Below are 27505 nucleotides of genomic sequence, written 5' to 3'. Positions count from 1 at the left end.
GAATGTTTTTTCTTCAATATACTTTCTTTGTAAACATACTGGATTCATTTCAAGTTCGCAGCGCTTGATCTACAGTATTTCTAATGCCTTGAATTCAGTAGTACCTACAAAGAGCAGATTCTTGACTGTATGTTCCTTTTGGAAATGTCCATGAAAGATCATTTGTACTTTTTTATAAAGAGATGATCAGTGCAGTTCCCCAGAAGATCACTGTCCACCCCCCTCTCTCCCAGCTCCAGTGTGAGGCTGGAAGACTCTGTTTTTAATAAACAGACAGTTCAAACTGCAGGGGCTGATCGCCAACAGCCAGGCCTCTGTTAAACTCTAAACTTTACATGAAAACTCTCACATCTCTTTGAACTCTCTCTCTCTCTGGCAGAGCATCCCAGTGTTTATGCGTTCGCCGAGATTGCTGGCGGGACTGGTAGGAGGGCTTTAATTTTTTTTCCCATGCAACCTCCAGTCTTCACAAGCCATTAATGCCCATTCAACATCAAGGCATGACTTTGAAGTGTCTTCTGGCAACTGCCCTTCACTTTCTCTCTCTCTGGATACTGTACAATTAAATAATTATATGGATTGTGAAAAACTGCTTTACCTGGCAATTAAATACATTAGCGAGGCTCGCTATGAAAGGGTCTTAAAGCCCACTGCAAATCTACAGAAGCTCCCAGCACAATGGCCTGGGCTGGCAGGGCTGACACAGCCTGCTGAGCAATCCAGCCACATGGGCACGACTGCAACGGGCACAGTGGCGCCAAGTACCCAGCACAGAGCAGCCCTGCCACCTGTCCCAGGGGTCCAAGGAGACGTTTCCTGTTGGCACAGGAAGGCCTAAAAATAAACAAGGGGGTCTGGGGCATTCACGGTGGCCCTGTTCTTCAGCAGCAGCCATCCCCATTATCTACTGCCTGGACGTCTGCTGGAAAAGGCAAGACTTTATAAGGTCTCTGCCTGCGATACGTGCAGAGCTCAGTGACTGGAGCAGAGGACCGGCTCAGCCGTCTCCAGGAGCAGAGGCAAGCAGCAGGGGGAAAATCTCGGGCAACCATGGGGTTTTTCTTCTAGAATGACTTGCTGAGGTGTGTTTCACTTGCTGAGGTGTTGCCTAAGCTGTATAAAACTGCAGCTGAGTAAAACTGCTTTGCTAAACCCCTTGGTGACACCCAGTCACTGGGGTAGGACCTGTGAGAGAAGAAATGGACAGAAAAGTTCACACTCACTGCCAGAATTCAGCACCTGTGCACTTACCCCTAATGCTCCAAGAATGATGTGACACAGAGGAGAAGAGGCTTTGACCCAGGTCTCCTGCAGCTCCGAGTGTTGATGTGCGTAAGTAGTGTGGTCTCTGTGAAACAAACTCGGAAGTGGTGTTTTTCCAGATGCAGGGGATTTGACTTTTTACCTCTGTGCATCTCACCTATCTCACCTAATCATCCGACTGGAGATCCGAGCAGGAAGGTGTGCTCCCAGACAGAAGTTTCGGACCTTCACCGCACAGTGGCAGCTGTCCGTCTGCAGATAAACATCCGAGCTGAACCGAATCCGCAGACGTTATCTCCTCTTGTCCACAGGGCTGCTGCACACTGCGAGCCACAGGCGGAGCACTAGCGGCCATAGGGAAAAAGAACCTCGTTTGCAGCATTTCAAACCAGAACTTGGTGATTACCCTGCAAAGCGGAGGCTCTTCACTTTGCTCAAAGCATATACTACACAACCTATGGAGCTCAGAAGTTAGAAAAAGGAAGCCGAGTGAAGGAACATGTATAGAAACTGTATAGTGCCCCATATATTCAGAAGGATCGTGAGTGCTCAGGACTGCAACAGGATTACTCACGTCCAATAGTCCAGCATCCTCCATGGCTTTGAAACACCCCAGGGACGCCCCCCAGCGCAATAGAGTAGGGTAATAACTCAGAAGAGTCTTGCTGGAGTTAGACAATGAGCCACCCGTCTTCCTCACCGCTGGAGGAAACTCTGTCTCCCTTAATAGATCATGTTAATGGCCAATCCAGCAGGAGCCGGATTATGACATTCCAGGACATTATCCACATTCCCACAAGCCCTGCACCGCGGGAGCCACAGTGACATCACCCCCCTCCCCCCAGCACCGCCACAGAACGCCAGGAGAGCCGGGGATTCATTTGAAAAATATAAAATTTTAATAAAGGCTACATCTCTTAATAATTACAATAATTAAAGTACCAAGTAATCTTTTAAATGAAACTCTTTTTTATATATAATGCATAATTTACAGTTTAAGTAGAACATCAAAAAAAAAAAATGGCATGGAAAAAAAATCCAAAAACATAAAACATGATTACAAGACTTGTAATAAAAGCATAAAAATATCTCTTGAACATAAAACCCTTCTGTAAATGAAGGGAATATTTAACCCTGAATCAGGGTGATGCATGGCAGATTACCTTTGCAGGCACAGGTATGCACTAATAAAACACTAGCAAGAGTGTAATTATTTCTTTTTTACAATATGTACAGAAGCCCGTTTCCATTACACTGTACTATGATACAACACAAAACCACTTGAACTGCAGAGTGACTTTTTCAAAGAAACAGGTCTGAGAATTTGCTGCCATCTGCAATGCCTCTGCATTCGGCAAGAGCAACCGGAGACTGTCCTTGGGACGTGTGAGCAGCAGGATATTGATAAGCTCGCTATTTTTACTTCCTTTAACGCAAATGGTTTATTAGAGTTTGTCTGTCGAGTGACAGTTTGTGCTCCAGGAGTCTTCTCTGAACGGGCGGATCACTTTCCTGTGCAATTCCTGGGCCACGCGAGTAAAGGCACTGGATACAATGTACGATGGAGCTTTCGACTCCGAAACTCCTGTTCACAGCAAGACGGGGAAAAAGCTTTTCAATTCCATTGTACATCAGCAGCATAGGTTAAGACTGGTCGACTCGGACACCAGTGGCAAGCGTGAGTCCTGGACTCTCGGCCAGGCAGGGTGGGGTGTCACTCGGGCCTTGTGTTGGGGACATGAGGACTCTGGCCATGAAAGCAGCTTGTCCCTTGACAGGACTGGGGGTGGGTGGGGGGGGGCGTGAGAGTTAAATAAATATTAAAACTTTAGATTAAAAGCAACATTATAAGTGTGCCGGCATACATACACTGTGCATATATGCACAAGCATGCCCGCTTTGAATAAGCGCAACATGAACCAACAGACACGCGATACAGTTTGACGTCAGTACGTTGCAAATCCCCAGAAAGCCACAGTCTCGTGTAAGACAGTCTCACTGCAGGAAGAGTCTGTCCCTCCTCTTGGCCCACAGTGGTCGTGCGTGGAGCTCCCTCTCTCTGCGCCGCCCTGCTCTAAGGCTCATCGGTTTTACAGTCGTCTGTCAATCCTACTTCACCGGCCCGCGTGCCTTCAACGGCCCGCCCTCCTTCTGCTTGCGGCCTCCTGGATCAACCTCTTTAGCTTAAAAAAAACATAGCTTCTTCAAGAGTCCGTTTTCTTCGCGGGGCTGTGTCTCGTGAAAGGAGTTCTCCAGCTTGTCGTCGCTCAGTCGACTCTTTCCACTTTGCCCAGGACTTTGCCCTCGTACATGGGCAGGACGGTGCCGTCATCCCAGACCTCCTCGAACACCGCGCCGCACTCGAACTCGTCGCTGGCTTTCTTGAAGTAGTACCTGCAGCACAGGGAGAGCAGAGGGGGTCACGCCCAGCCGACAGCCCACCGGTCTAATAACCCCGGCACTTCGCACGCACGCGGGAATGGACGAGAAACCGGGACTCATACAGGCGATGGCATGTCACCTGCTGTTCCATTTGCCCCCCGAAAAAATCAAAGAGGGGTTTAAATGAATGATTTGCACAAAACTAAACTACACGTCCAGCTCTGGTCGCTGAAAGACTCGCAGCACAGAGGAATCCCGGCACCATTAGTCATTCAATATGCAAACACTGATGCTCTCCATCCGAGTGCAGCTAACAATCAGGTGGCTTCTGAAGGTGGATCACGAGGGCTAAATAGCTCGAGAAAGGAAGTTCTTGCAAAGGAATAAATTGAGTATAAAAACAATGTCACAGAGGTTGCTGGCGATTTACACAAATGAGGCCCAGTCAGCAATGCTGAACACACAGCCTGAGGGAACAGGAGTCTGAGACTACATCTTCCTAGCCTTCTTGGTGTTATTCTCATTGCACTTATTACAATGTTAATTTTTTTTGAGGTTCTGCTCTGCAAATCCAGCAGCAACTCCAGCCAGAGAGGATGCACTTGAAACAGGCGTGACTGCAGGGCTGGAAGGACGGAGAGGCGTCTGCAGACTCCTCTCCGAGTGCAAGGGGTCAAGTGAGCTCCTGCATTCCATCTCAGTAAGAACACAAGACGCACAGATCTTTTGTGCACAAACATACAAGCGAGCACAAAGAGGCAGACCTGAGCTAATGTCCAACATTATGCCCGACATGTGAAGAAGCGCTCTATATCATTCCGAAATTAGACGCTCTGCGTTCGTGATTAAAGGTCCCCAAAACCTCCGCGTCTGTACGCTCTCTCTCACTATGGGCTACTGCGTGCTGCCAAATGAAGGGTTTCCACTAGGAAGGCTAACATTTCGGGTGCCAGCGAGTCTGCGTGCTGCCGGCGCACGCCGGCGCAGGCCGCCTCTCGGGCGCTCCGGAGGATGGGGGGGGCGCCCAGAGGAAGGAGCGGCTCCCGGCTGGACCCGGTGGTCTTGAGAGCCACGGGTTCCTCAGGGGTGAAAGGTCATGCAGCCATGCGCTGAAGCCCCGGAGAGCTGATCGCCGCTGGCCGCTAAGGATTTTGTTTTAAAAGGGGCAGAAAAGGAGCCCTTTCCTGATCCTCTTTGCAATGGAAAATACTTCTCTTTTACAGACGTGCGGTAAAGGGTAGAATACCAACGCGCCTTTTATCCAAACGAGGCTGGCTCAGTCACACCAAACAACGTGTGGAAAACGGCAGTGTTTTTCTCTCCCCCAGCTGCCCTCGTCTTAATAAACCAGAAGAGACGGCAGCTCTGCTGGTCTTGACGTAATGGAGACCAGCGAGTATCCCACTGTCGGGCCTGTTTCAAACGAGCGGCAGTTAGCGGAAAACAAATAAACCCAGGATCCAGAAAGGAGAAAGTGAAAGCCTTCTCCTACACAGAGGTACGAAGGTCAAGCGCAGTCTGCTGTTTCAGACGCGGGAGGGGCTTCACCTGGTGTGAAGTGTGTGCTGGCACCGATCTGCACGGCCATGGCTGTGAGGACGCCATGGGTCACCCGAAACAAAGTGAAAATGTAAAAAAACAGCAGCGTGACATTTCACTTAATTATAACCTTATTTCTCAGGGGAGAGAAAAGCAACATCCTCCCCCACAAAAGCTTCAAACAAGAAACACTTATTTGCTTGAGAGAGAGAGAAAAAAACTCTTTCCATTGAAACATGTTTAATGTGGCAACATCTTCTCTCTGCTACATCTGGCACCAGTAGTCTGGCAGGAGTGGTGTTACTGTTCTTTGTTGAATTTCTGCCATGTTGAAATTACCCAGCTCCACACATTTTCTGCTATTAAAACCACCAGACTTCAAGCCCTTTCCTTGCTTAAAAAAAGGCTGCAGCATTGTGCACATACCTTTGTCCAGAAACCTGATCTCTTTCAGAGGAGGATTTACAGCCACAATCATACATGCTGACAATCCGTGTCTTATAGCAGTTAATTCACTAGAAACGCTGTAAGGATGAAATGAGTGTTCAATAAACTCGGGGAGATTGGTGATATTTAAGTCTAGGCTAACAAGAACACCTAACGTGCTTTACTCACAACCCTGTTTCAGATCAGGGTGCCAGTACTCTGTACGGTGTCTTGAATATGTATATTTCTGCTGCGCAAACTATATACTGGCTCTTCTAAAGCATAATAGGTGCACATGATGTTGCCTGATCCAATCATTAAAGAATTTTAGAGTCTACCATTTGTACTAGTCTTTGTGCATAAAATGAAAGGCCTGAGCTTCAAAGGCATGCTTATTAAGTGTGCCTTACGATGAAAATCAATGCCAGATGTGACCAAAGCCCTCTAGTTAAAATTCTCTTTCCTTTTCTGTACTGCGCTGGCACCTCACCACCCCCTCTACCTCAGTAGAAACACACACGCATATAGAGGACAAAGGTCGCCTACATCTTAATCAAAATGCAGCCAAAGAAGATCGGATTCAAAGGAAATCTCTTCCAAACTTGGTTGACATTTAATAGTTCTCTCCTGATTCCCCTCCATTTAATGCAGAAGAACATTCTTCTGCTCCCTGCAGAGCGCATTCAGATTTCAGAACCATCTGAGCACTAAGCACGGTGATATCTCCCTGGAAAAAACAGCCGCTCGTTTTGAAATTGGATAACCATTAGGAAGGAGCCAATGACCGCATGGTTAGTAATAAGCAAACAAAATATTTCCATGCGCTCTGGACTGGGGGGTAGAAACGGGGTATTTACCTGTAATTGCCCTTTTTTCGAAGCTGCTCTTTGAAGTGCCCCAGAGTCAAGCTGTGTGTCTTCATCATCCTGCGGTAAGGAATCTCCTCTCCACAGAAGAAGTAAGTGACGACCAGCTCAGTGCCCAGTGTGCTGTGAGCACCAGCCTGCTTCTTTGGCTCTTTGTACCTGCAGAAATGACAGCAATAAGAACAATTCAATGATGAACACTAATGCCTTCTTCCCGCTGTCAGGAGCCCAGAGAGAACCAAACAGCAGCCTGGTCTCGAAGCAGGTAATAAAAGATGCCCAAGGACGTCCCAGAAAAGCACAGGTCTTTGCAGATCAGAACCCACGCTCTTCATAATCACCCCAGACTCGACAAGACGACTTCGGTACGCCCAGCCACCCAGCCCATACAGGAAGTGTCTGCGCTCTCAGAAAACAGGGCTAGACCAGCTCTGGCCCATGCGGGGCAGGAACCCGCTGCAGGGAGCCTGTCTGGAGGCTGCGTAGGGTAGGCCCACAGTAATTTAGTCTTCCTCATTTGTTCCAGCTCTTTGTAGCCCAACTTCAGACAAGCCTGCTAGCAATGACAGCTGGCCGGCTTAAGGTCAGCCAATTAAAAATAAAAGGCCGCAGTCAGGTGGCCCTGTCCTGACTTCAAACAAATCTGGCTGAAGATGTGAGGAATGAGAAACCAAGGATAAGGGGAAAAAAACTAATCATTAAGGTTATGTTAACGTTTTCTGGGCCGATCCTCTCTGAAATATCCAGGCTATCTGCGTGCATCTTTTCATCAGTGCATCGCAGCGATAAATAATTCAACACTGGCTCAAAAGGCAGGTGCACGGGAACCGAAAAGGCCACTTTCTACTTTAAAAGAAACACAGACAAAGAAGAAAAAGAAGACTTACTCTTCTGTTTGAAGCCCAGGAGTTGATAAAGGTGCAGTGCCACTTTGGAAGGACACAGGGTGACTTCGTTCTCTTTGAAGGCTTGACGTTGAATGCCTGAGAGAAAACAAAAATAATGTTAACAAGAGTCTGAGAAATGATATTATGCTCGATTGCGGCCTGTGGGTGAATGAACACAGCTGCAACCCAGACACTGTGGCGTTTGTCACTCGGTCACCCCCCCAGGGGGCACTGCAGTGGGGAGAGAGGGCTGTGCTGCACAGACTGCGCTCTGCACGTGAAAAGAGCAGCCTGTGTCTTGCACCAGTCCGCAAGGTTAATAACCGCTGACAGGACACAGAGGGCTCGCGCAGGAGCTGTTGGACCACATTCTAAATGAACTGGTGCCTGGCACTTTTTCTTCAAGCCCCAGTGAGTTAGCCCCACACAGCCACCAGCTGTGACTTACAAATGGCAAAGCCGACTCACCGTGCGCTGATGTTGGCCCAGGCCGGATCTGGTAGCTTGGCGTTAGGGCGTGCAATGCAGGGCCAGACTCAGACGCTCAAGGCGCGTGATGCGGGGCGCCGGGCAGGGTGGCGCACGCACACTACAGATTTGTAAAAGGCCGCCGCTGGTGGCCACCGTGCCTTACCTCTGCTTGGGGGGCTTGGAGACCTCTTCCAGGCGGCGGCAGGCCTCCTCCAGCTGCGCCAGGGTGTTGGGGGGAGGGAGGGGGGGCATGGCGGGGTCCTGGATGAAGGGGTGCGCGGGCTGGTGGGTCCGCGGGTGGCTGCCGCCTGCCCAGGAGTGCTGCCGGCCACACCTCTCGCCCGCTGCCGGCCGGGACGATTCCATTCCGTAGGCCTTCTTCACCCCCGGGGCACTGCGGGCAAAGGGACACAGCACAGGTCAGCGTCTGCCCCACCGCCAGCTGTGCAATGAATTGACCGTTTAAAAGGGCCTGGACACGGGGCCTAGTGGGCGGCGCCGCCCCGCTCCGGCTGGGCTCTGCGGGCCGACTCACCAGTGGGCTTTGTGCTTGTTCTGCCTCTCGCTCTCCAGGATCCACTGCCACACGTTCTGCGACCGGTCCGTGCCATCGCTGGGGAGCAGGAGGGGCGTAGGAGGCAGGCTGCCCTCCCCGTTCAGCTGCGCCACGCCGTCACTGGCCTTGCACGCCCTCTTGGACAGCGTGCCTGAGCGCCCCCTGCAGACAGAGGTCAAGAACCACACCACAGTTACACACCACAGGCCGGCTCGACCCCTGTCCCCCACTGCTCCAGCCCGGGCTCCTCTCGCAACCCCTCAGACTCGGAGAAATATCAAACTTGGCAATCGGTTAAAAATTAATGTTTCTTTTTCAGTAAAGATGAAAGGGAACAGTAAAGAAAAAAAAAATCAAAGGGAACCCAAATAAGCTGAAACGTTAGGGGAACAGAGTGAATCAAAGCCCATTCAAGAGCATCTCTTTCAACACGAGCGAACAGACGAGGCTGAGCCGACTCCCTAACGAGCCCTTACTCTTTAAAAACCGCTTCAGAATGTGGGACACTGCTGACGCAACCTCCCCCCACGCCGCTGGGCAGCGCCGCTACTGCCAGGCCCAGCTTTCCCTTTGAACTGGGGCCCCTGCCCCCACCCCCACCTGCACCCCTGCCCCCTGTCCTCACCTCTGCCCCCACCTGAACCCCTCCCCTCTCCCCCCTGCTCCCTGCCCCCCGCCCCCACCCACACCTCTGCCCCCTGCCCTCGCCCCCCTGCCCCTGCCCCTGCCCCAGGCTCCAGCCGCACTCACCCTGTGAACGGCTCCGCGGGGCTCCCGCACTGGTCCTTGGGGTGGCTTCTGCCCCTGGGGTAGGAGCAGTAGTCTGTGCTGCCGGGGCACAGGCACTGCACCCTCTGGGCCGCCTCCACCTCGATCTGCTCCTTGGTCTTGGGGCCCGAGTGGTGGTGGATGTAGTGGTGGTGGACGTGCCGGGTGGACTGCTTGCTGACGAAGGCTTTGTTGCCGCCGCAGCCCAGGGGGTAGGGCAGGGACGGGGAGCCCAGGGCGGGGGGCTGCAGCTTGGGGCCCCCGCCCCGGTGGAAGGGGTGGTCCGGCGAGCGGGAGCGGGGCGAGTGGCGGGCCACGCCTGGGGACTGGCAGCCCGGCGTCTTCAGCACCCGGGACAGGTGCTCGTCCAGGATGGCCTGTGGGTCCTCCTCGTAGGCGCCGGCGGGCAGCAGCCCCAGGGAGCTGGGGGGGTGGTGAGCAGCGGGCAGCTCGCGGGCAGCAGGAAGCAGCTCGGCCTCGTCTCTCTCTTCCTCCTGCGGACACAGGGAGCGAAGCGGGGGTGAGAAAGGTGCAGGACACCCCTGGCGGGAAGGGGCGCCGACCGGGACACAAACAGGCAGCCCTGCCGCGCTCTGCCAGATTTAAGTGACGAGGCAGATGGGTGTCAGGGTGTGCCATCGTGCCCTTCAGCCATTCACCTTCCCTGTGGAAACGCCAGCTTCCGTTTCCAACCGCCAGAAGTGCGACAGGGCGGCTCCCTGTGTGAATCGAGGCGCCCTGCCTTCCCGTGATCGATGAGGACCCGCTGTGGGGCGTCTGACCACGGGCCGACCAGCACAGCGCCTTCGGCAGCAGCCCCTGTGAGCTGCAGTACAGGGCGTTACTGCCAAGTGTCGGCAGGACACGGATCTGAGTGCAGGAGGCTTGCAAACAGCTCTGTTTGCAAAACAATACGGCACGAACGCCTCTGCAGAGGAGACCATAACCCGCATGGAAGGAACACCTGTTATTCAGCTCTGGCCCCGCCTGTGCCCAGATCAACACCCCACCGCAGCTCGGGCTACCGCTTGTGCTGCTGAGCTCCCGAGCTGACCACCGCTGCACGAGAAACATGCGCCCCGCGTCCAGGACTTCCACACACACACACGCGAGCCGGTCCACCTCACCTCCTTGATCTGCTGCAGCCGCTCCTCCAGGCTGCTCATGGCCTCCTGCTCCCTCTTGAGCGTCTCCAGCCGGGCGATGAGCTCCGCGGCGAAGGCGGCCGGCTCCACGGGCATCATCTCCTTGGGCAGGCGGTGCGTCCGCTGCAGACACAAGCGGGGAGAGGGCGTGGTGAGCCGGGCGGGCTGCGGGGCGGCATCGCCGGCCCAGCCCGAGGAGCCCAGAGCCGGACGCGCGGCCGGGAAGAGGGGGACGGAGGAGGAGAGCGGGCCGGGACCGGGGGCTTGAGACTCTCCCCTGTCGACGGCAGCTCAGGCTTTATGAGCCGAGGTGGCTCGGCTCACACGGCCTCGCCAAGCCTCCTCCTCCTCCTCCTCTGCCGCCCTGCTGGCTCTGGCATCACTCCGCCCGAGGCAGGAGCAGTTGGTCGCGCTCCGAGGAGCCCCTGCTTGTTCCCTCTGTAGTACAACCAACCCATCAGCAGCAACTCTGAAGTCAGGCGGCTTCAAAGACTGTTGTCAAACATCAAAAACACACTGGGGTAGGAGGGACAGAAGCTTTAACTCTAGGAATAAAAGCGAGATATAAACAGAAAGTAAAAGGGAGAAAATTAAAAAAATAAGTTGGGGAGGCGTCTGGTGGGGGGGGGAGTCAGACGCTTGCGGATCAGAAGAGAAGTGGTACTGTTTCCTGGCTGCACACTGGGCACCTTTGAGGCAGTGTTGTCTCAATAGTGTCCTGTTTTTTTTTGCTGCTCTTTCTTGATTTCACTCTCTCCCTCTTTTCCTCCTTCTCATCTCTTTGTAGAGAGGATGAAGGGGAAATCGGGAGGGGGGGGACAGCGCCACACCGCTGAGCCCCGCTGCCTCGAGCTGCCCTGCCTCGGGGAGGGGGGCTCTTGAAAGAGCCGGCGAAGACGAGCGAGTGCAGACCGGGGCTGTTGGCCATTTTATCTCAGATCCGTTTGTCTCCTCATGCCGGGCGTGTGAGGTCACTGGCTCTACTCCTCATCCTCCTCTTCCACTCCGCCACGCCCCCCCACCCCGCTGCCCCAGACCCGGGTCCCACAGGGCGGGGGGGGGCAGATCACAGTGCCGCCGGGACGAGACCGTCACCCCGCTCTCCCCAGAACCCAACAAGCCCCAGATCATCACGAGAAACAGGCAAATTCATCTGCTGTTAAAGGTAGTAGAAATATCTGCAGTCTTTTAGCAGCCAGAGAGGGGGGGGTGGGATTTTTGTTCATGACAACAGAACCGTAAACATCAACATTAACATGCAAAAACATGGATTAAGGGGAAAAAAGGATCTCCCCATGAGGAAAGGCCCACTTTGACTGAGAGAGCAGAAAATTCCCCGCTTTTCTCAACCGCGCCTGTGAAAGGAGTCCAGCGGGAAGGAGAGGCGTTAGCCGAAGGGAGCTGGAAACTTACGGGGAAATGAGGTAGAGAAACTTGTCCATTAATTTTAACGCTCCTGTGCATCTCGCGTTGCAGCTGCTTCTTGCCCATCCTGTAGGGGGGGATCCCATCTCTGCCGGGAAAACAGGAAGAGGGGGTGAGCTCACAGGCTGGGGAAAGTCCCCCAACAGAAGCCCCCCGGCTGCCATCGCCGATTCCACCTTCCCCCAAGCCAGAGGCGAACAGCGCCCCCGAGGGGAGGGGACACTGCGTGCGACTGGATCGGCAGAGGGGCAGAAGGGCAGAGGGGCATCAGCAATGCCCCCTTAGCCACTCATGTGGCAGATCTGACACTAAGGACCAGGGATGCCAACTAAACAGAGCACCTCGGAGAGCCCAGCATCCCACCCATCTCTCCCCCACCCCCTCTTCCAGAACCAGCTCTCCACAGCCGGTCGCTCACCGGCTCGGGGACAGTGCCCCTCCTTCATTCACCCAACTGCAAACGTGTCCCGTTGTTTGAATTCTTTGTCCCCCGTCGGGTTTATTAAAAACCCCTTTTCTGTTTCACAATTGAATTTCAGGTATCTGGGTCAAAGCCAATATAACATGTAGGCAAAACAATTTCCCACTCTACAGTACCCAGGCCTGATATTGTAAATGAACGTTTTAATTGAATCACACAAACCGCTGCTCAGAGTTCAGAAGCAAAAACCAGCAAACTCTTGGGTGCTTCTAATAAGCAATCTTAAATTGCATTCCTCTAAAGGAATAAAAAACCTTCTGTGTTTGTTACCATGAAAACGGCATTTGTAAGAACCAACATTTTACACTGGGAGTGTTAAAAAAGAGTAACAGAACTGTCTATAATTGTAAACATGTGGCCTAAAACAGACAAGTCCTACGTTCTTCCTACAAGCCCTGCTTCCCTCTCCCTCTTTTTAAATCTTTTTCTTTTAAGGTCTGCACTCCAGTCAGCTGCCATTTAAGCCAGGCCAATTATCTCAGTCTTTTTTAACTCAGAAGTGTCTGACCCAGCCCAACTGCAGTTTTACTGCCTCTTTGAAATCTCACACTCATGCGCATACACACTCACTCCCATCTTCATTTGGCAACGGCGCTGAAACAAGTCTCTGATCTCACCAACATCAAAAGGCTGGTTTGTAAGATAAGGTAATGTTTGAAGTTCGCACAGCAGCATTCCCCCGCGTCCAAAGTAAATCCATAAATAAGATATAAGCAAAAATCCGCTTTTTTCCTTTTTTCTTTATCTAGAAATGAGATTTAAATTTGCACTGTGCCTTTTAACCATAATAAAAAGACATACTAATCAAATTGTTCCCCCAACGAGAAGGAATCAGCTCTTCTGTTTCACTCAGCAGTGTGAAGCACACTCTGCCAAGCCTCACTACAGTAATGCCCTAAATGCCACACAGCGTTTATGGGAATTTTCTAATTGGAATTTAGACGGCGCACTCTTGTTCTTGAAATTGTCATTAAAAAGACTTATCACAATAGGAACCCAGGGACCATCCAGACTTTTTCACTCAACGAGGAGGGGGTGAATTAAACTGAGGCGAACTCGCAGCCAGAGAGCTCTCTACAGCACGAGGGAACCCGGGCCCAGAACCATCGCTCGCTGCAGCGGCCCGCCATCCTCGCCACCGATACCAGCCGCCCCCCGCCCCACTGCAGTGCACTCAGTCACCCCCCACCCCTCATACATCAGCCACAACAGCGGGGACCCCAGGGGTACAGAGCTATTCAGCAGAGACAGAAACCCCCTGGCCTCTACCCCCTCAGAACCCCCAAAGAAAGAAGAACCCCAACAGCTACCGGTTCGCCCCTGAGCCCCTCGACTCCCCCCCACAAATCCCTCCTTGCAAATATTAATCCCCCCAGCAGTTTAATCAACCAAGCTTCGCCACAATCTCTTCTGGGTCTGCGAGGGCCCGACTATTGTAGTGGCAGGAAGACCAGCCCGGCTCCTTTCACAGGCTGCATTATAGGGATCTCCTATTCACTTGTGCAAGTAATTTTCAAAGCAGCCTGCCTTCCTCTTATCCCCCTAAGCTCCCCTAGACTAACAATAGGCTGAAAGCGATTCAGTTAAGCCTTTCATCCAGCGTGTACTTTATTTCTCCCTCCCTGCTCTCAGCTATATGGCCCTGCAACTGGCACCAGTGCACTGTCAGGGGAGGAGGTGTGTGCATATGTTTTGGTGTGTGGGGGGGGGGGGACAGGGAGATATGGGGGTGCATGTACTGTCCGTGCTGAGCAGCCCAGGTGCCCTCGCTCTGGTCCAGAAATGACTAACCCCGGAACACATGATCACACTCCACAGGGCCCAGTAGGAAGAAATAAAATCACCATGTGACTAAGCTCTCTTTCATTTACTGCCAAAAGTTTTCAATGAGTTTGTCTTAAGGCCTGCATGTCTCTTCTCCCCTCCCCGCCTCAGTCTCTTTTATTGTATGAAGGAGAACAATTGTATAATTAAAGAAATACTTTCGGTATCTGACTGGCCTAGCGGGGACTGAGGTTATTCGGGGTTGTATTTATTTGTTGAGAACGGGAGGGAGAGGGGAACCCCACCCCAGGAAATGGGGGCTTTATCTGCGGAGCATTTTAACACAAACTTCAAAGGCCACTCCACAAGGGTCCGGCAACTCGTTTCAGCCATTGAAACACATAAACCAACAGAAATAGAAATCACAAATTCTGCGCAATGGACTCCAATATGACTGAACAGGGTGATGTTGGAGAGGTTTTTTTTTGTTAGCTGTCAATTAAACACAGGTTGGCCTAAACCTCCCAAGACTCATCACACACCAACATCCAACAGCCTGGAGACCGAAAACAGTCATTCGAATGGCCCAGTTCCATAGAGGTGCAGAGACCTGACCTTGTCCAGCCCTTACAGCACACACATCAAACAGCACTCCTGCTTGTCGGCTTCAGAGTCGTGACATACAAAAAAAGCTCCTTGCCTCACTTCTTGCAGAAATGTGAGGATGGAGAAGCATCAATTAGCACTCCAGAGCAGTATTTAAATGCAGGCACAGCGCAAACACTGGACGACAACCTCAAACAGGCCACGCGTCCGAGCCAACCCCTTCTGCCCCTGCCCTGTGGCCATCGATGGCTGTCGCTGCCTCTTCGCTAATTTATTACACCTCCTTGAGGTTCTGAACGCTTCCAGCCTCAAGGATCCCAGAGCAGTCCCCAGACAGGAGGGGGCCCAGCTCATCCAGTCCGGCCGTGCAGGCCCACAGCACGGCACCCCAGGGTGGAGGAGCTGCTTCACTGGGGCTCTTCCCGGACTGCGGAGCCCAGAGTGGATTTCAGCCTGGGCACCAGGGTAAACCCCCCTGCTCTCATAAACACTAGCCTGGGTGGGATCTTTAATGGCCAAGCAGTCAGGACCTCAATGTAACGGTACAGCGTCTCTGGTCCAGTGGTGAGAGCGCCACCTGCTGGTTTCCCCTGGAGTTCCCGTTTTCACCAGCTTTCCCTCCGAACGGATCCACCCGAAACCTTTCCAGGGGGTCCTGCACTGCCAAGAGCACCCGTCCCCCCCGATCCACAAGGGGGGCTCGGACCCCGACAGACGATGGCACACCAGCACCGCTTCAGGACACCCTCGCCCGGCGTCGCCCCCGAGCCCAGCCTGGCGGAGGGCGCAGCGAAGCCGCGGACACTTACACGCTGCTGTCGGTCATGGACAGGGAGTCGTCGGTCGGGACGTCGCTGGACATCTCGCTGTCGTTGGCGCTGGTGGCGGGCGCGAACCCATAGCCGGAGTTGATGTGGTAGGGGCTAACGGGGTCAGTGCGGCGGCAGGACCTGGGGGGGAACCAGAGGCGTGTCACTGCCCCGCGGACGGATCGGGGGCCCGGGGCGGCCCGTTTCCGGAAGCCTCGCTGCGGGCCCTGTGCGCGTGTGTCCGAGTGCGCGCACTTCACAACTTCAAAGGCAGCCACCCCTCCCCCCTCTCTCTTTCTGCTGGGGTCTGCTGATTTTAATAATTAGAGTCATTTACACGAGACTCGGGGGCCTCAGGAATGTGACAGCATTGCTCTGCAGGGTTTTTCTTCCCCCCCCCCCCTTAAAACCGTTCTTTCATGTCAGCCCCACCCCCACCCCCACCCGGCAGGCAGCCCCTGTGAAGCCCGAAGTGAGCAACACACTTGTCTCCACCGACAACAGCACTTCCTCGCCCCCCCGTGAGTCGGGGGGTCTCTGGTGCTCTGTGGGCTGTGCCCCCAGCTCGCTCTGGCCCGGGTGAGGGGGACCCCCCCTCCTGCCGCGGTGCATTCCTGTTGCACCAGAGAGGGGTGGGGGCAGAAAACTTGAGCTGTGAGCCCGGGCAGGGCCGGAGCGCAGGCGGGCTGGGAAGGGGGAAGGTGGCCTCTTCTTTATGAGAATGCCTACTGCAGAGAGCAGCTCGCAGAGAAGCAGCGGGCTGCAGCCTCAGGCCCCGGCTCCAGCCTGACCTTTGGCGGCTGCTGCGAGGAGTCAGGTATTTCGCACAGCTGGGATCGGATTCTCCCCTCCCCTCGCTGCCCCCCCTCCCCGTCAGCCTGCTCTCGAAAGCGGAGATACAAAGGCATCCGGGGGAACATACAGAGGAATAAAACGAAAGCGGGGGGGGAGAGGGAGAGGGAGAACCACGAGCCGAGCCGAGCCGAGCCGTGGCGGCGGCGGGGTTTCTGGACCGGCCAACGGCAGAAAGGACGACCCCAGCACCGAAATGAGTTTCACATGCTCCGGCTGGAGCGGTGGTGGGGCGGCTTCGGGGAAAGCTATGGGGCGCACCGATCAAGGTGGGGGACACGGCTCCTTGCGGAAGGCCGGACACCCCACTAGCACAAACCCCACCAGCCCCTCCGCTCGCTCCGGACACAGCGCGCAGGGAGCCGAAGGGCGTGAAGACGCCTGTCCCGCTGACACGGCTGGGCACATCGCTGGGGTTTGAACCTCACAGCCCCCCCGCGCCGTGTGATCGGGAAAACCGCGCAGGCCAGAAACACGCATCGGCGTCTGCAGACGGGTCTCCCCCCCCCCCGACTTTATAAGTAGGAGAAAACAACTTCGCTACGGTTTCAAAGAAAAAAAAACCCGAGACAGCCCCAAACACATTAACAAAAGCGATTAGTGCCGTTTTCCTGTAATTATTTTTTTTTAAATCGCCACATGATTGTAATTATAGCCAGATGGCGAGGAAGTTTCTGCCGTGCGGACCTGTACGTCCTCGGCGATTCCGGCTGTGGAGAGTGAAGCACTCTCTGAGCGACTCATGAAACTTCTCGACTCAGGTCGAACTTGAAGACACCGGGGCTTCCCGTGTCTCCCCTCTCACCCTGGCGTACGAAGCGCCACAAACCGTTCTCTAAACAGATAAAAGTGCAGCTGAACATCAAAGAAAACGAAAAGGAGAGAGCTGTCCGGTCTGAGCGGTTTACAGCGCGCCGGGCGCTTGACGTCCGGGCAACAGGAGCGATGCGTCACTGTGCGTCTGCCCCTCCACAGGGGCTTTCTATGAAACCGGAGCATTTGCAAAATGTTGTTGTTGTTGTTGTATTCCTGTAAGGATTGGGTATTCCTGCGCCCGCGCATCGCGCGCCTGGAAGGCTTGATAAGCCGTGCAAGGCGCGCGCGTCCAAGGGGACAGGGAGCGCGCGACGGCCAGCAGAGGGCCGCGCGCTCGGGAGGACAGGTGAGCAGGGGCGGCCGCTGCACCCACCCCCCCCCGGGCAACGCGCCGCCACCAGCTACCGCCCCCGTTCGCCGGCATCACGACCGCCCGCTCCTCTCTCTCCCACTGCAGCGAGCCCCCCGGCGGGACCATACCGACCCGGGCCGCGGCGAGGAAGGGAAAGTTTCTCCAGGTGCTTTTCAACAAACCGTGCCCGCCGCACACAGCGCCAAGGGACAGTGCGTTCCTGTTCGCAAGGTCTGGACTGTTTTAACCGGCTGTTGTACGAAGTTTAAACAGCGAGCCCAGAGCTCAAACTATTTACGGTCCCCAAAAGCGGACGAGTTGCACAGGCTCGCCTCCAAACCAGCAGACCCTCGCTCGCCCCATCACATGTTAAAACAAGGAGCCGCCGCTTACCTGTGTCCGCTCTCCAGCACCTCCGCCGCCCGCAGCGAGGCGGTGGCCCGCAGGGCTTTCGCCGATAGCCCCACCACCGGAGGCAGCCCCTCGGCTCGGAAGTCGTGACAGCTCCACTCCTCCTCCTCGTTCAGGGTGGGCAGGTACCCGCACACCACCTTCAGGCTCCCGAGCGCGCCCGCGTGCACGAGCCCGGGGTTCTCGCACCCGGTGCGCACGTACTCGAGGTATATGTCAGACGTCAAAAACATCTGGTAGGCGTTCTCCTCCATGGTGGTTTGGATCTCCGTCTGCGCCTGGTCAAACATCGCGGAGTCTATCTGCTGCTTCTTAATACTATCCCGTATGTAGGTCTTCGTGGCCGGCTTCAGCTGCTTGGCCACGATGCTGTTGTTCTCGATGTACCGCTTGTAGATGGCTTTGGCAACTCGTAGCGTTTTGGTATCCTGCAGGTCCATCTGCCTGAACCCGTTGCAGGCGAACCAGAAGTCCAGCGTGTCCACGCATTTCTCCCGCTCCAGGAAGGTCCTGAACAGGTGGGCTCCGTCCTGGTCGCCCAGGAGCGAGTGCAGGGACTTGGTCCAGCGGGCCAGGGGCGAGTCCGGCGAGGCGCTGCCTTCCGGTTCCCCCAGGCCGCCCTCGTTCCTCCTCGGCGTGGACCCCGGAGCCGCGAGCGGGACGGCTTTATGGGCTTTGCTCTGGGGTCTCATCGCGGAGATCTTGTTCGGGTGGTGGCATGGCGCCTCTCCCTCCTCCCCCGGCACCGGAGGGCGAGGGGCATCTTCTCTGAAGCTGCTGCTGATGGGCTCCGTGAGCAACCTGCTCATGTCTCCGATCTGCAGCACTGGAACGTCTTCGCCGCCGCCTCCTCCTCCTCCGAGCTCCGCGCAGTAATCTCCTCACTCTCTCAAGTCAGCGGGGGATCTTCTGAGAACCCTTCTCCTCTCTGAAACAAAGTATTGATCTAATCAAAACCAGATCCGCCCAACTTCAAAGACAGGCATGAAGTAAACAGGCTTTTCAGACCCTTTCAGGTCTGAGCAGAAAGGAAGAGAGAGAGAGGGGGGGTGCGGGGGGGTGGAACAGCCCCGCTATCTGTGAAGTTAATCTGCACCGGAGAAATCAAACGCGCTTTTTAAACAAGAAAAAAAAATCAGATGTAGAAGAAATTTAGAACTTGAACGACAGGATACCAGACTATGCGTCTCAAATCCTCTTAAACGGGAGAGTTTAAATGCATTATTTTTTTTTCTTATATGAAGAAACTAGTTTTAACCACAGCTTTTAGAAGCAATTATTTTTTTAATAAAGTATGAACGCTAAAAAAGTCGCTGCTGCGGCGGACAACAATAGTTCCGCCGTCAAACGACTGTCAAACTCTGCGCTTTGAGAGGGACAGCAGATCTGACAGATTCCAACCGGCCACAAGGTTCGCCATCGCACCCGGACCCTGTCTGACCTCTCCCGGTCTTTCAAGAGCTGCAGCGGATTCAAATCATTGATCGGGCGTACAGTTCAAAGGCATATAATGAATCGATAAGGCGCGTGAAAGCCCCCACGCCGGGGCGGGCGCCCCCGAGCCAGCTCTCCGGATCGATGCTTTGATCACTTCCCGGGGTTCGCCACCGCTCGGGCTCAGCTCCGCCGCGAGCGGACCCGGGGCGCCCTTCAGCTAAATCACTGCTCGCTCATCGCCTGTCCCGGCTGCGGCTGGCCGGCTAGCTCTTCCCGAAATGCTGAAGCGTTTAAAAATATATACACCAGCCAGGCCGTGTCGGACGTCCCCCCCAAAAAAAAAACTGTCCCGGCGCTTCTGGACCCGACGTTCAGCTGACATTAATACTCCGCGGCTGCACGGAGAAAAGTTGCCTCTCGCCGTGTGGTACCTGCGTGTTTTTCACACTCCAGACACCGAACCCGAGCACTCCTTCACAACGCACGTCCGATACCTTCAGTCCCACAAGCACAAGCAAACGGGGGGCGCCAACATCCGAAGCCGGGACGCCGCACGGAAAGCAACCACAACATCTCGTTTTTAAAGATTAAAAAAAGAGACACCCCTCCGACACACATGTGCCTCCCTACAAGACGAGACAAGCTCGCTCTCACCAGCGAAGGCAGCCCTTGGCGCGGAGCGGCGTGTTCTGAGGATGCGCCTACATACCTAACACACGGCAGGCTTCAGAAAGAAGCAAAAACACACACACACAGGCGAGAGGTGAGAGTGGGCAACTTCAAGAGCCAAGGTCCTCGTATCTTTCCGTCTCTCCGATCTGGGATCCTTATAAATCCGACAGCAGGAAGAGCCGCGCTGGCCGACGAGCCGGCTGCAGCCCCGAGTGCCCCGCAAGTGCGGCTCCGTGCCCGCAGATCCCGGGCGCTGGGCAGGCTGGTCTCCGGTCCCGCCGTGCCCCCGTCCTGCTCAACAAAGTCCCCTCGAGGGCTCCGGCAGGACCCTCTCTTCTGAGCGAGGAGGGTGGGGTGCGAGCGAGCACACACATATCACACATCTCGCACTTTTTTTTTAAACAATCCTTTTCTTTTTTTAAAATTAAAAAAAATCTTCTCTTACACACACACCCCCCCACCACCACCACCAAATTAAAATAAAATAAAGAAACCGAACGCAGACGCACGCGAAGATCGATCTATATGAACAAAACATCAGTTTCTACCTTCTTTTTAAATTTCGCCCAAAGCCAGAGAGAAAATAGCCTCTCTTCCCCCCCGCACTTCAAAGCCAGCCAGCAGCACATCAAAGGAACAGAGAGGGGCCAGCGCCAGGATCGCATACATTCTTTTAACTTACCATCGACCCATGAGTTCACTCCTCCGAAGAAATATCCCTCGTCTTCACCCGCAAAAAGGGGAAAAAAAAAGTAAATCCACAATCTCCCGTGCCCCGGAGTCCCTGGCGTTCCCGTCGCTGTTTTATTATTTGCAGGGGAAAAAAAAAAACAGAGAAAGAGCGGGCGAAAAAATTGTGACTTTCTCCCCCCCTGAACGGACCCGTTCCGCCCGCTGCTCCCCACTCGCGTCCCGGCGCTGCTCGCCAGCCTCAGCGCTGCTCTAGGCGGACCGGGCTGCGGGTTTAACTGCGGACATCAAAGCGAGGAACCGACGGCCCGGTCCCGAAAGGTGCATAGAAAAATAATGAGCTCCCCTCGCCTCTTCGCGTGCGGAAAAACACCCCGCGGTCGGTGTCGGCGGTGCCCGTCTCCAGCCCACAGCGCGCTGCCCGCCCGGCACTGCCGAGCTCCTTTGATTTGTCTTCCGAAAGGCGCTCGAAAGGCTTTATTCGAAAACGAAGTTACTACTAAGTTGCAAGGACCTTATCAAAGACTAGCAATCTTGAGCCAGCTCCCTGAGGCTTTGGGACGTCAGGAGTAAGTGATCTGCCGCCCCAATAGCATTATCCCCGCAATCCTTCTGTTGCTACATCAACTTTAAAGACACAGGCCCCTCTTTTCTCTAAAGACGTGCACACACACATATATATATTTTTGTCAGATTTTAACCGTTTCGTGCCCGGCATGCACGGCAGAAGAAGGCAGACGCGATCCTGCTTCCTGCTCCAACGCGTATTTCCACCAGCGTGTTTTTACCGACACTTTTCTCTCTGTAACTCTTTATAATGCCCGATTGAACAACAACAAAAAAGCCCAGGCCGGTGGGGGAGAGTCTTCCTGTTTGTAATATGGGATGGGTTCCGAGCGTCACTGCGAGGATGCGCAACCAGGAGATGAGCTACTGATCTTACGGCCGTGGCACTTCAAAGAATATATTGTTGCTTTGATGTTGAACATTAACTTTAAAGAACAAGATATAATTAAATAAATGAATTCTTAAAGGGGGGGTGGGGGTGTAGTCTAAAGCAGCCAACAGCGCCGACCTCTGAGTCTATCATTTAAATACATTTCTTAGAAGGTTTTTTTTGTTACATTTATATTTTTATCAGTGATTCGAATGACTAGTTTATCCTCCTCCCCGTGGTATTCCTTTAACCCCACTACCAACCAGAAACACACACCCATTCTGAAACATTTTCTGAAACATTGAACAGCTCACTGGTTAAAACTGTATCCAGCACATGACGTTATATTGGGCACCAGCAGTCAGGATCATGTTTTTTCTCTGCGGGGAAGAGGTTAAGGTCGAATTCTACATGTCTGAACACGGGGGTTCGGCTGTATATTATGGACTCCAGGAAGGTGGAGTCCTTTTTTTCTAGTTATATAGCTGTAGTTCGGAACATCCCCATCTTCAATTGTTAAATAGTTATTGGTGTTGTGAAGTTTTATATATAAATAACAATGACTTCAAAAATAGCACCCATTGTAATCGTCCCCCAGTGGCCAAGGAGATGTGATCATGCACACACACGCATATATATAAATATACTGGTATTCACAATCGGACATTTAATAAATGCATCAGTGTGGAGCGAGAGTGAGTTTTAACGGTAGCTTATGCCCCAGGGCACAGCAGAGCAAAACGATTAAAGTGCGCTAGGTAATTGTAAACTTCAGTTTCATCACAGTTTATACTTAACTCACAATAATAAACCCTTTTCAGCGCGGGTCTGGGTAACCTATCATTAGCGTTTCATTCAAAGTTTTTTCCCCCTGCAAACTACAAGAAAGTCGCGCAGTTCTGTTTTAATTTAACCCCAAGCGCCTGTACGCAGAAACGCGCGCAATGCATTTACAATGTACAGTAAATAATAATTAGCGACTCGGTCTCGTGCAGCCCTGCTCCAGTCGTTTTAATTGCAGTTGCTCGCCGCGCTCGCGTTCCTGAGCGGCATTTTCTGCATATCTGGTCGAACACGCAAACAATAACCCGCTCCCTTTGATGTTTGTCACAGACAGCAGAACAAAGAGGCTGTAGGAAATTGCTTCAGAGTTTCAGCTTCTTTTTCGCAATTGGATGAGGGATGTTTACTTCCCCGTCTAAGCAGATACCCCTTCATTTCACACGAAAACCTCTCCTTTTTTTAAAAAAAAAAATCACGCTTGTGTAATTATTATAGACCACTGATCAAACTCTCCTGCCGGCGTTTAGCGCCGAGTGAAGATACAACAAAAGCGTTGAACTATCGGGAGATATTTTCATTTTCGCGTGTCGACTCCTCCAGCCCATTAAAGAGCTTTCCTTTGAACAGTATCTAAACTTCGCGGTGTGTTCTTGTAGATTAAAACTTGGAAGTATGCTGACCACGCTCAGCTGCGGGGACACGGACGGAAACGCGGCCGAGTTAAATGATAAATTCGTGCGGATCATGGGTTTATCCCGAACGTGCGGGGAATGTGTCAGCAACACAACTTTTACCCGAGTGCATTAGATAACGCGTTGGTTCTGGCGTAATTACACTGCAGTTTACTGATTAATGACAAATAACTGCGTGTGTATGAAAGATGCGACCGTGCTGTCGGTGAAAACAGTTGTCGAGGTAAAATCAGAAACACATTTGGTTCGGGATACAGCAAGCAAACGTGAATGAATGCATAATAACCCTAGCTAAAAACACAGTTACACAAACCTACTCGTAGTACCGTTTTCACCCATTTCTCTCATTCGTTTTACAGTCGCCGTAAAGGCCCAAGTCTAATCTCCGTCCATCCATTTTCTAACCGATCGTCCAATTCAGGGTCATGGGGCACCCGGAGCCTATCCCACCAAGCAACTGGTGCAAAGCAGGGTACAGCCTGGACGGCACACCAGTGCCCCGCTGGGCACACACACACTCACGCCAGCGCCAATATCCCCAGAAGCCAGTTAACCTACCAGAACTGTGGGTGGAAACCAGAGCACCCAGAGGAAACCCATTCAAACACAAGAAGAACATGCAAACTCCACACAGACAGCACCCCGGGTGTGGAATTGAACCCGGGGCAATATTATTAACCACTGTGCCACCCCTCCACGAGTGCTCCCAAGAATGAAATGGAGGAACACCATTTAAAAGCGATGTTCAATATTCCATTTACAGCAAACGTCAGGACACTCTTCAACCTTTTTAGTAGTATTTGGAGCCATGGGACTCATCCTTAAAAAAAAGTCAGACTTCAGCACGGCACACTGTAGATATTTTGTGTTTTGTATATTGGCCAGATGCACAAAGACACTCAATTTCCGGTGCTTTTGCCATGACATGGCATGCCAGCAGCCATATCACCCTGCAACTCACAACTCACAACCCACTGAAGCTAAGCAGGTGTGAGCCTGGTCAGTACCTGGATGGGAGACCTCCTGGGAAAAACTAAGGTTGCTGCTGGAAGAGGTGTTAGTGGGGCCAGCAGGGGGTGCTCACCCTGTGGTCCATGTGGGTCCTAATGCCCCAGTATAGTGATGGGGACACTATACTGTAAACAGGTGCCGTCCTTCGGATGAGACGTAAAACCGAGGTCCTGACTCTCTGTGGTCATTAAAAATCCCAGGGTGTTTCTCGAAAAGAGTAGGGGTGTAACCCCGACGTCCTGGCCAAATTTCCCATTGGGCTTAACCAATCATGGCCTCCCAATAATCCCCATCTCTGAACTGGCTTCCTCACTCTGCTCTCCTCCCCACTGAGAGCTGATGTGTGGTGAGCGTTCTGGCGCACTATGGCTGCCGTCGCATCATCCAGGTGGGGCTGCACATTGGTGGTGGTGGAGGGGAGACCCCATTACCTGTAAAGCGCTTTGAGTGGAGTGTCCAGAAAAGCGCTATATAAGTGTAAGCAATTATTATTATGACATGAAAGTAGAGAGCTTGCTGTTGTACAGAGAGCCGAGAGGATGACACAAGAGCTTTCCCAGAGGAATCCTTCCACAGAGCAGCCTCAGGACCAGAAGAATTGCATTAAAGCACAGTGCGAGCTGGGACTTTCCCCACATGACCTGATTCACAGACACTGCCACCGACGAGGCCCACATCGCCCTGGCGGGTCTGATCGATGGGGTTATCTCCTTTGAGGTGGTCCACCTTCCTCTCTCGCGAGTGCCGACTCCATAGACAAACTGTGTGGACCCCAGACTCCGCAGAGCAGGCAGGTGGGCACCCCTGGGACACTGGGGGCTTTCCCTCATTCTCTTGTCTTTCCCTGTCCTCATGCAGGATGGGGAGCACAAACAAGAAAGACCCATGTCTGAGTGGCGTTCCTTTGTGTTGTTTTTCAATGGTACTGTTACGGTATCGACCCGGATTGCCCACCCACACACAACTTTGAGGTTCAGCGGGGTTACGGGCCGGGTTTCTGCAATCAAACCCAGCCTGATCCTAGCACCTGGCAGTTTGGGGTGAGTAGAAAATACATTTATTATTATAATATTATTTTCGTCTCAGCTGCTGTGTGGAGCTCCTGCTTGTTCCCCTGCAGTGGAGACTGTCATCGGCCCCATGCCTCCCCCCTGCATTAGTGAGTTTAAAATCAGAGAAGAGTTCGACGTGGGGAGGGAGTCCCAGCCTACATAAACACAAAGCTGCCTCAACACCAAGAACCTGGGCATGCATGGACACACCTACACTGGCACAAGGGAGCACAATGAGCACACCTGAAGTCACACTCAGATCCAGTCCTTCAGGAGTTCACAAGAGCTGTTCTGATATTTCTAGATGATTCACCTTGGCTCACACTGCATTCTGAGGGTTTAGATGCACTCTGTCAATCCCTTGCACTGCTGTTGAATTCTGGAGGCGGGTATTATCTGGCACGGCTACTGTGCGCTGTGCCATCCCAAATTACTTCTCCTAATTCATGGCTCCCACACTGAAGATTCTATATATACATCTGGGCAGTGAGAGGCAGAGCTGCAAAATTAGTACCAACTGGATATCATCCTCTGCATGACAATTCCATTGTTCCAGCTTCTTACAACAAAACACAGATTCTCTCACCAGAGCCTGACATCAAACGGCAAAGATGACTTATAAAAGCAGTAAATAAATGCTCGTTCAACAGCTATATGCAACCTACACATCATTATTGTATTTCCCCTGACAATGCCTTTGTAGCCTATCCCTGGGATACAGAAATGTTTTTTTTATACATTAGGTGCAGAATAAAAAACAGTTTTTTTCTCCAGCCCTCGCTGCAGCAAATGAAATATGGGGAGTGCGCAAAGTTACTGTATATACTCTATTGCTCCTCTAGCTAACAGTAGTGTTTGAAGGATGGGTTGCTCACACACAGTCATGTCAAATGTATTGTGTCAGAGCTTGTAGGTTTCTCTACTCAGGTGATGAAAACGTAAGAAAGTGCTAAAGACAAAAGTCATAGGATGCTGTACAGTCTTGTGTTATATTATATATATTTTGAATGCATTTCTGCAGGGGAACTGACAAACCTGACAGTACCATGAACGTAACTACAGATAACACATCAGAGCTCATGTCACAAAGCTTCAAGTACCCCTTCCTGGTGATCAAAAGTCAGGGAGTGCCCAGTTAACCCTGATTAATGTGAACAACGCAATGCATTGCATTATACCCTTGGCCTATAAATATCACAGATATAAATACACCCTGTAAAATGTCATCAGTGGTTTTCAAAACCATGAATTCCTAACTCCCCTTAAGTATCAGGTACACATTGCACCCTACATAATGGGAGTATTATTACAAACTTTATTTGTAACAGGGTTTTTAAAGAATAGTCTAATTCATATTATTTTTATTCAGACCAGGTTAAACATATCTTAGACAATAGACATAATCTAAGACAATTTTTCTCAATCGTTAATAATATCTTGGGAGTCAAAAGGCAATATCTTTATCATCTACTCTTCCTACCACAAAAGAGCACTGGAACATGTTCTTGTTATTCCTTCACAACAAGGTAGACAATATCAGAAGCTTCTCCCAAGGATTTAGAGCAGCTGTGTGCTGAGCTGGGATTTTTCTCACTTGTTCTGATAGGGAAACTCTCTATTCTCTTTAACTGTCATGGTACAGAACAGTCTCTTCACGACCATCTGTCTTAGTCCTTTTTCTAATCTTATTGTCTTCCTGCTTTTCAGCTCTTTGCCCATTTGCCCAAGATATTAATGAATTACCGACTCTGCCATCGTCACTCAAGTGTGCAGCTATTTCTACCCTGTTAATAAAATATGTCTGGTAACATCACGACTGTACTAAGCTCTTTGAACTCTGTCAGTCAGGTTTCAGAAGTTTCAACAGTACTGAAAGCACTCTGGTGGCGGTGACTAAAGATCTCCTCATGGCTCCAGAAATTGGCATTGCTGTATCACGTCTGTGTTTTACTGGAACTCAGTGCTGACACTGTTAACCTCTGCAAGGTTTTGATTATATACCTGTGCTAGCATTTCTGGAGTTGCTCTTAAAAACAATCTGTGTGTCAATAGGAGACAAAGCCTCTGATGTCATTCTGGTCACCTCTGGTGTCCCACAAGGCACTGGTCTGCGTCCTCTATTATTCAGCATCTGTATGTTACTACTTGGCCAGATCATCTTTCATCACGTTCATTTACTTCAACTGTTAACCTGGAGACAGTAGCCCTGTCAGTCACTATCTCTACTCTTGCAGTCTGATTAACTAGATGTTAAAGTGTCTTACAGTGACTAAACAAACAAGACTGAGAGGGGGCTACAGGGACCTTGTAGAAATGTACAATATGAACTGGACATTTGTATGTATACTGTATTAGTATATGCAGGCCCCTGGTCAAGCTGGCCAGGACAGGGGCCACCGCTGGGGCTGTCTG

General features: G+C 52.3%; 1 protein-coding gene across 3 annotated transcripts in view; it reads right to left on the bottom strand.

The window, feature by feature from the left end:
• Positions 1-2176: 2176 nt before the first annotated feature.
• axin2 (axin 2 (conductin, axil)) overlaps positions 2177-27505 on the bottom strand; it is a 40900-nt gene continuing 15571 nt past the window's right edge. Inside the window, exons 1-11 of one of the 3 annotated variants that reach the window (XM_006635219.3) lie at positions 20611-21554; positions 17802-18747; positions 15389-15529; positions 11717-11816; positions 10286-10426; positions 9141-9652; positions 8370-8552; positions 7998-8228; positions 7364-7459; positions 6468-6635; positions 2177-3657 (exon numbers count right to left, since the gene is read on the bottom strand). In XM_006635219.3, coding sequence (XP_006635282.2) covers positions 3531-3657; positions 6468-6635; positions 7364-7459; positions 7998-8228; positions 8370-8552; positions 9141-9652; positions 10286-10426; positions 11717-11816; positions 15389-15529; positions 17802-18628 — 2526 coding nt within the window. In that variant the 5' untranslated portion in view covers positions 18629-18747; positions 20611-21554 and the 3' untranslated portion in view covers positions 2177-3530. Of the gene's footprint in view, positions 3658-6467; positions 6636-7363; positions 7460-7997; positions 8229-8369; positions 8553-9140; positions 9653-10285; positions 10427-11716; positions 11817-15388; positions 15530-17801; positions 18748-19687; positions 20300-20610; positions 21555-27505 lie in introns of those variants that run through there. The other 2 variants (XM_069194639.1, XM_069194638.1) reach the window with 2 other exon arrangements.

Source organism: Lepisosteus oculatus, chromosome 9, assembly GCF_040954835.1.
Source record: "Lepisosteus oculatus isolate fLepOcu1 chromosome 9, fLepOcu1.hap2, whole genome shotgun sequence".
Lineage (NCBI taxonomy): Eukaryota > Metazoa > Chordata > Actinopteri > Semionotiformes > Lepisosteidae > Lepisosteus > Lepisosteus oculatus.
This window is presented reverse-complemented; position numbering and strand designations above follow the sequence as displayed.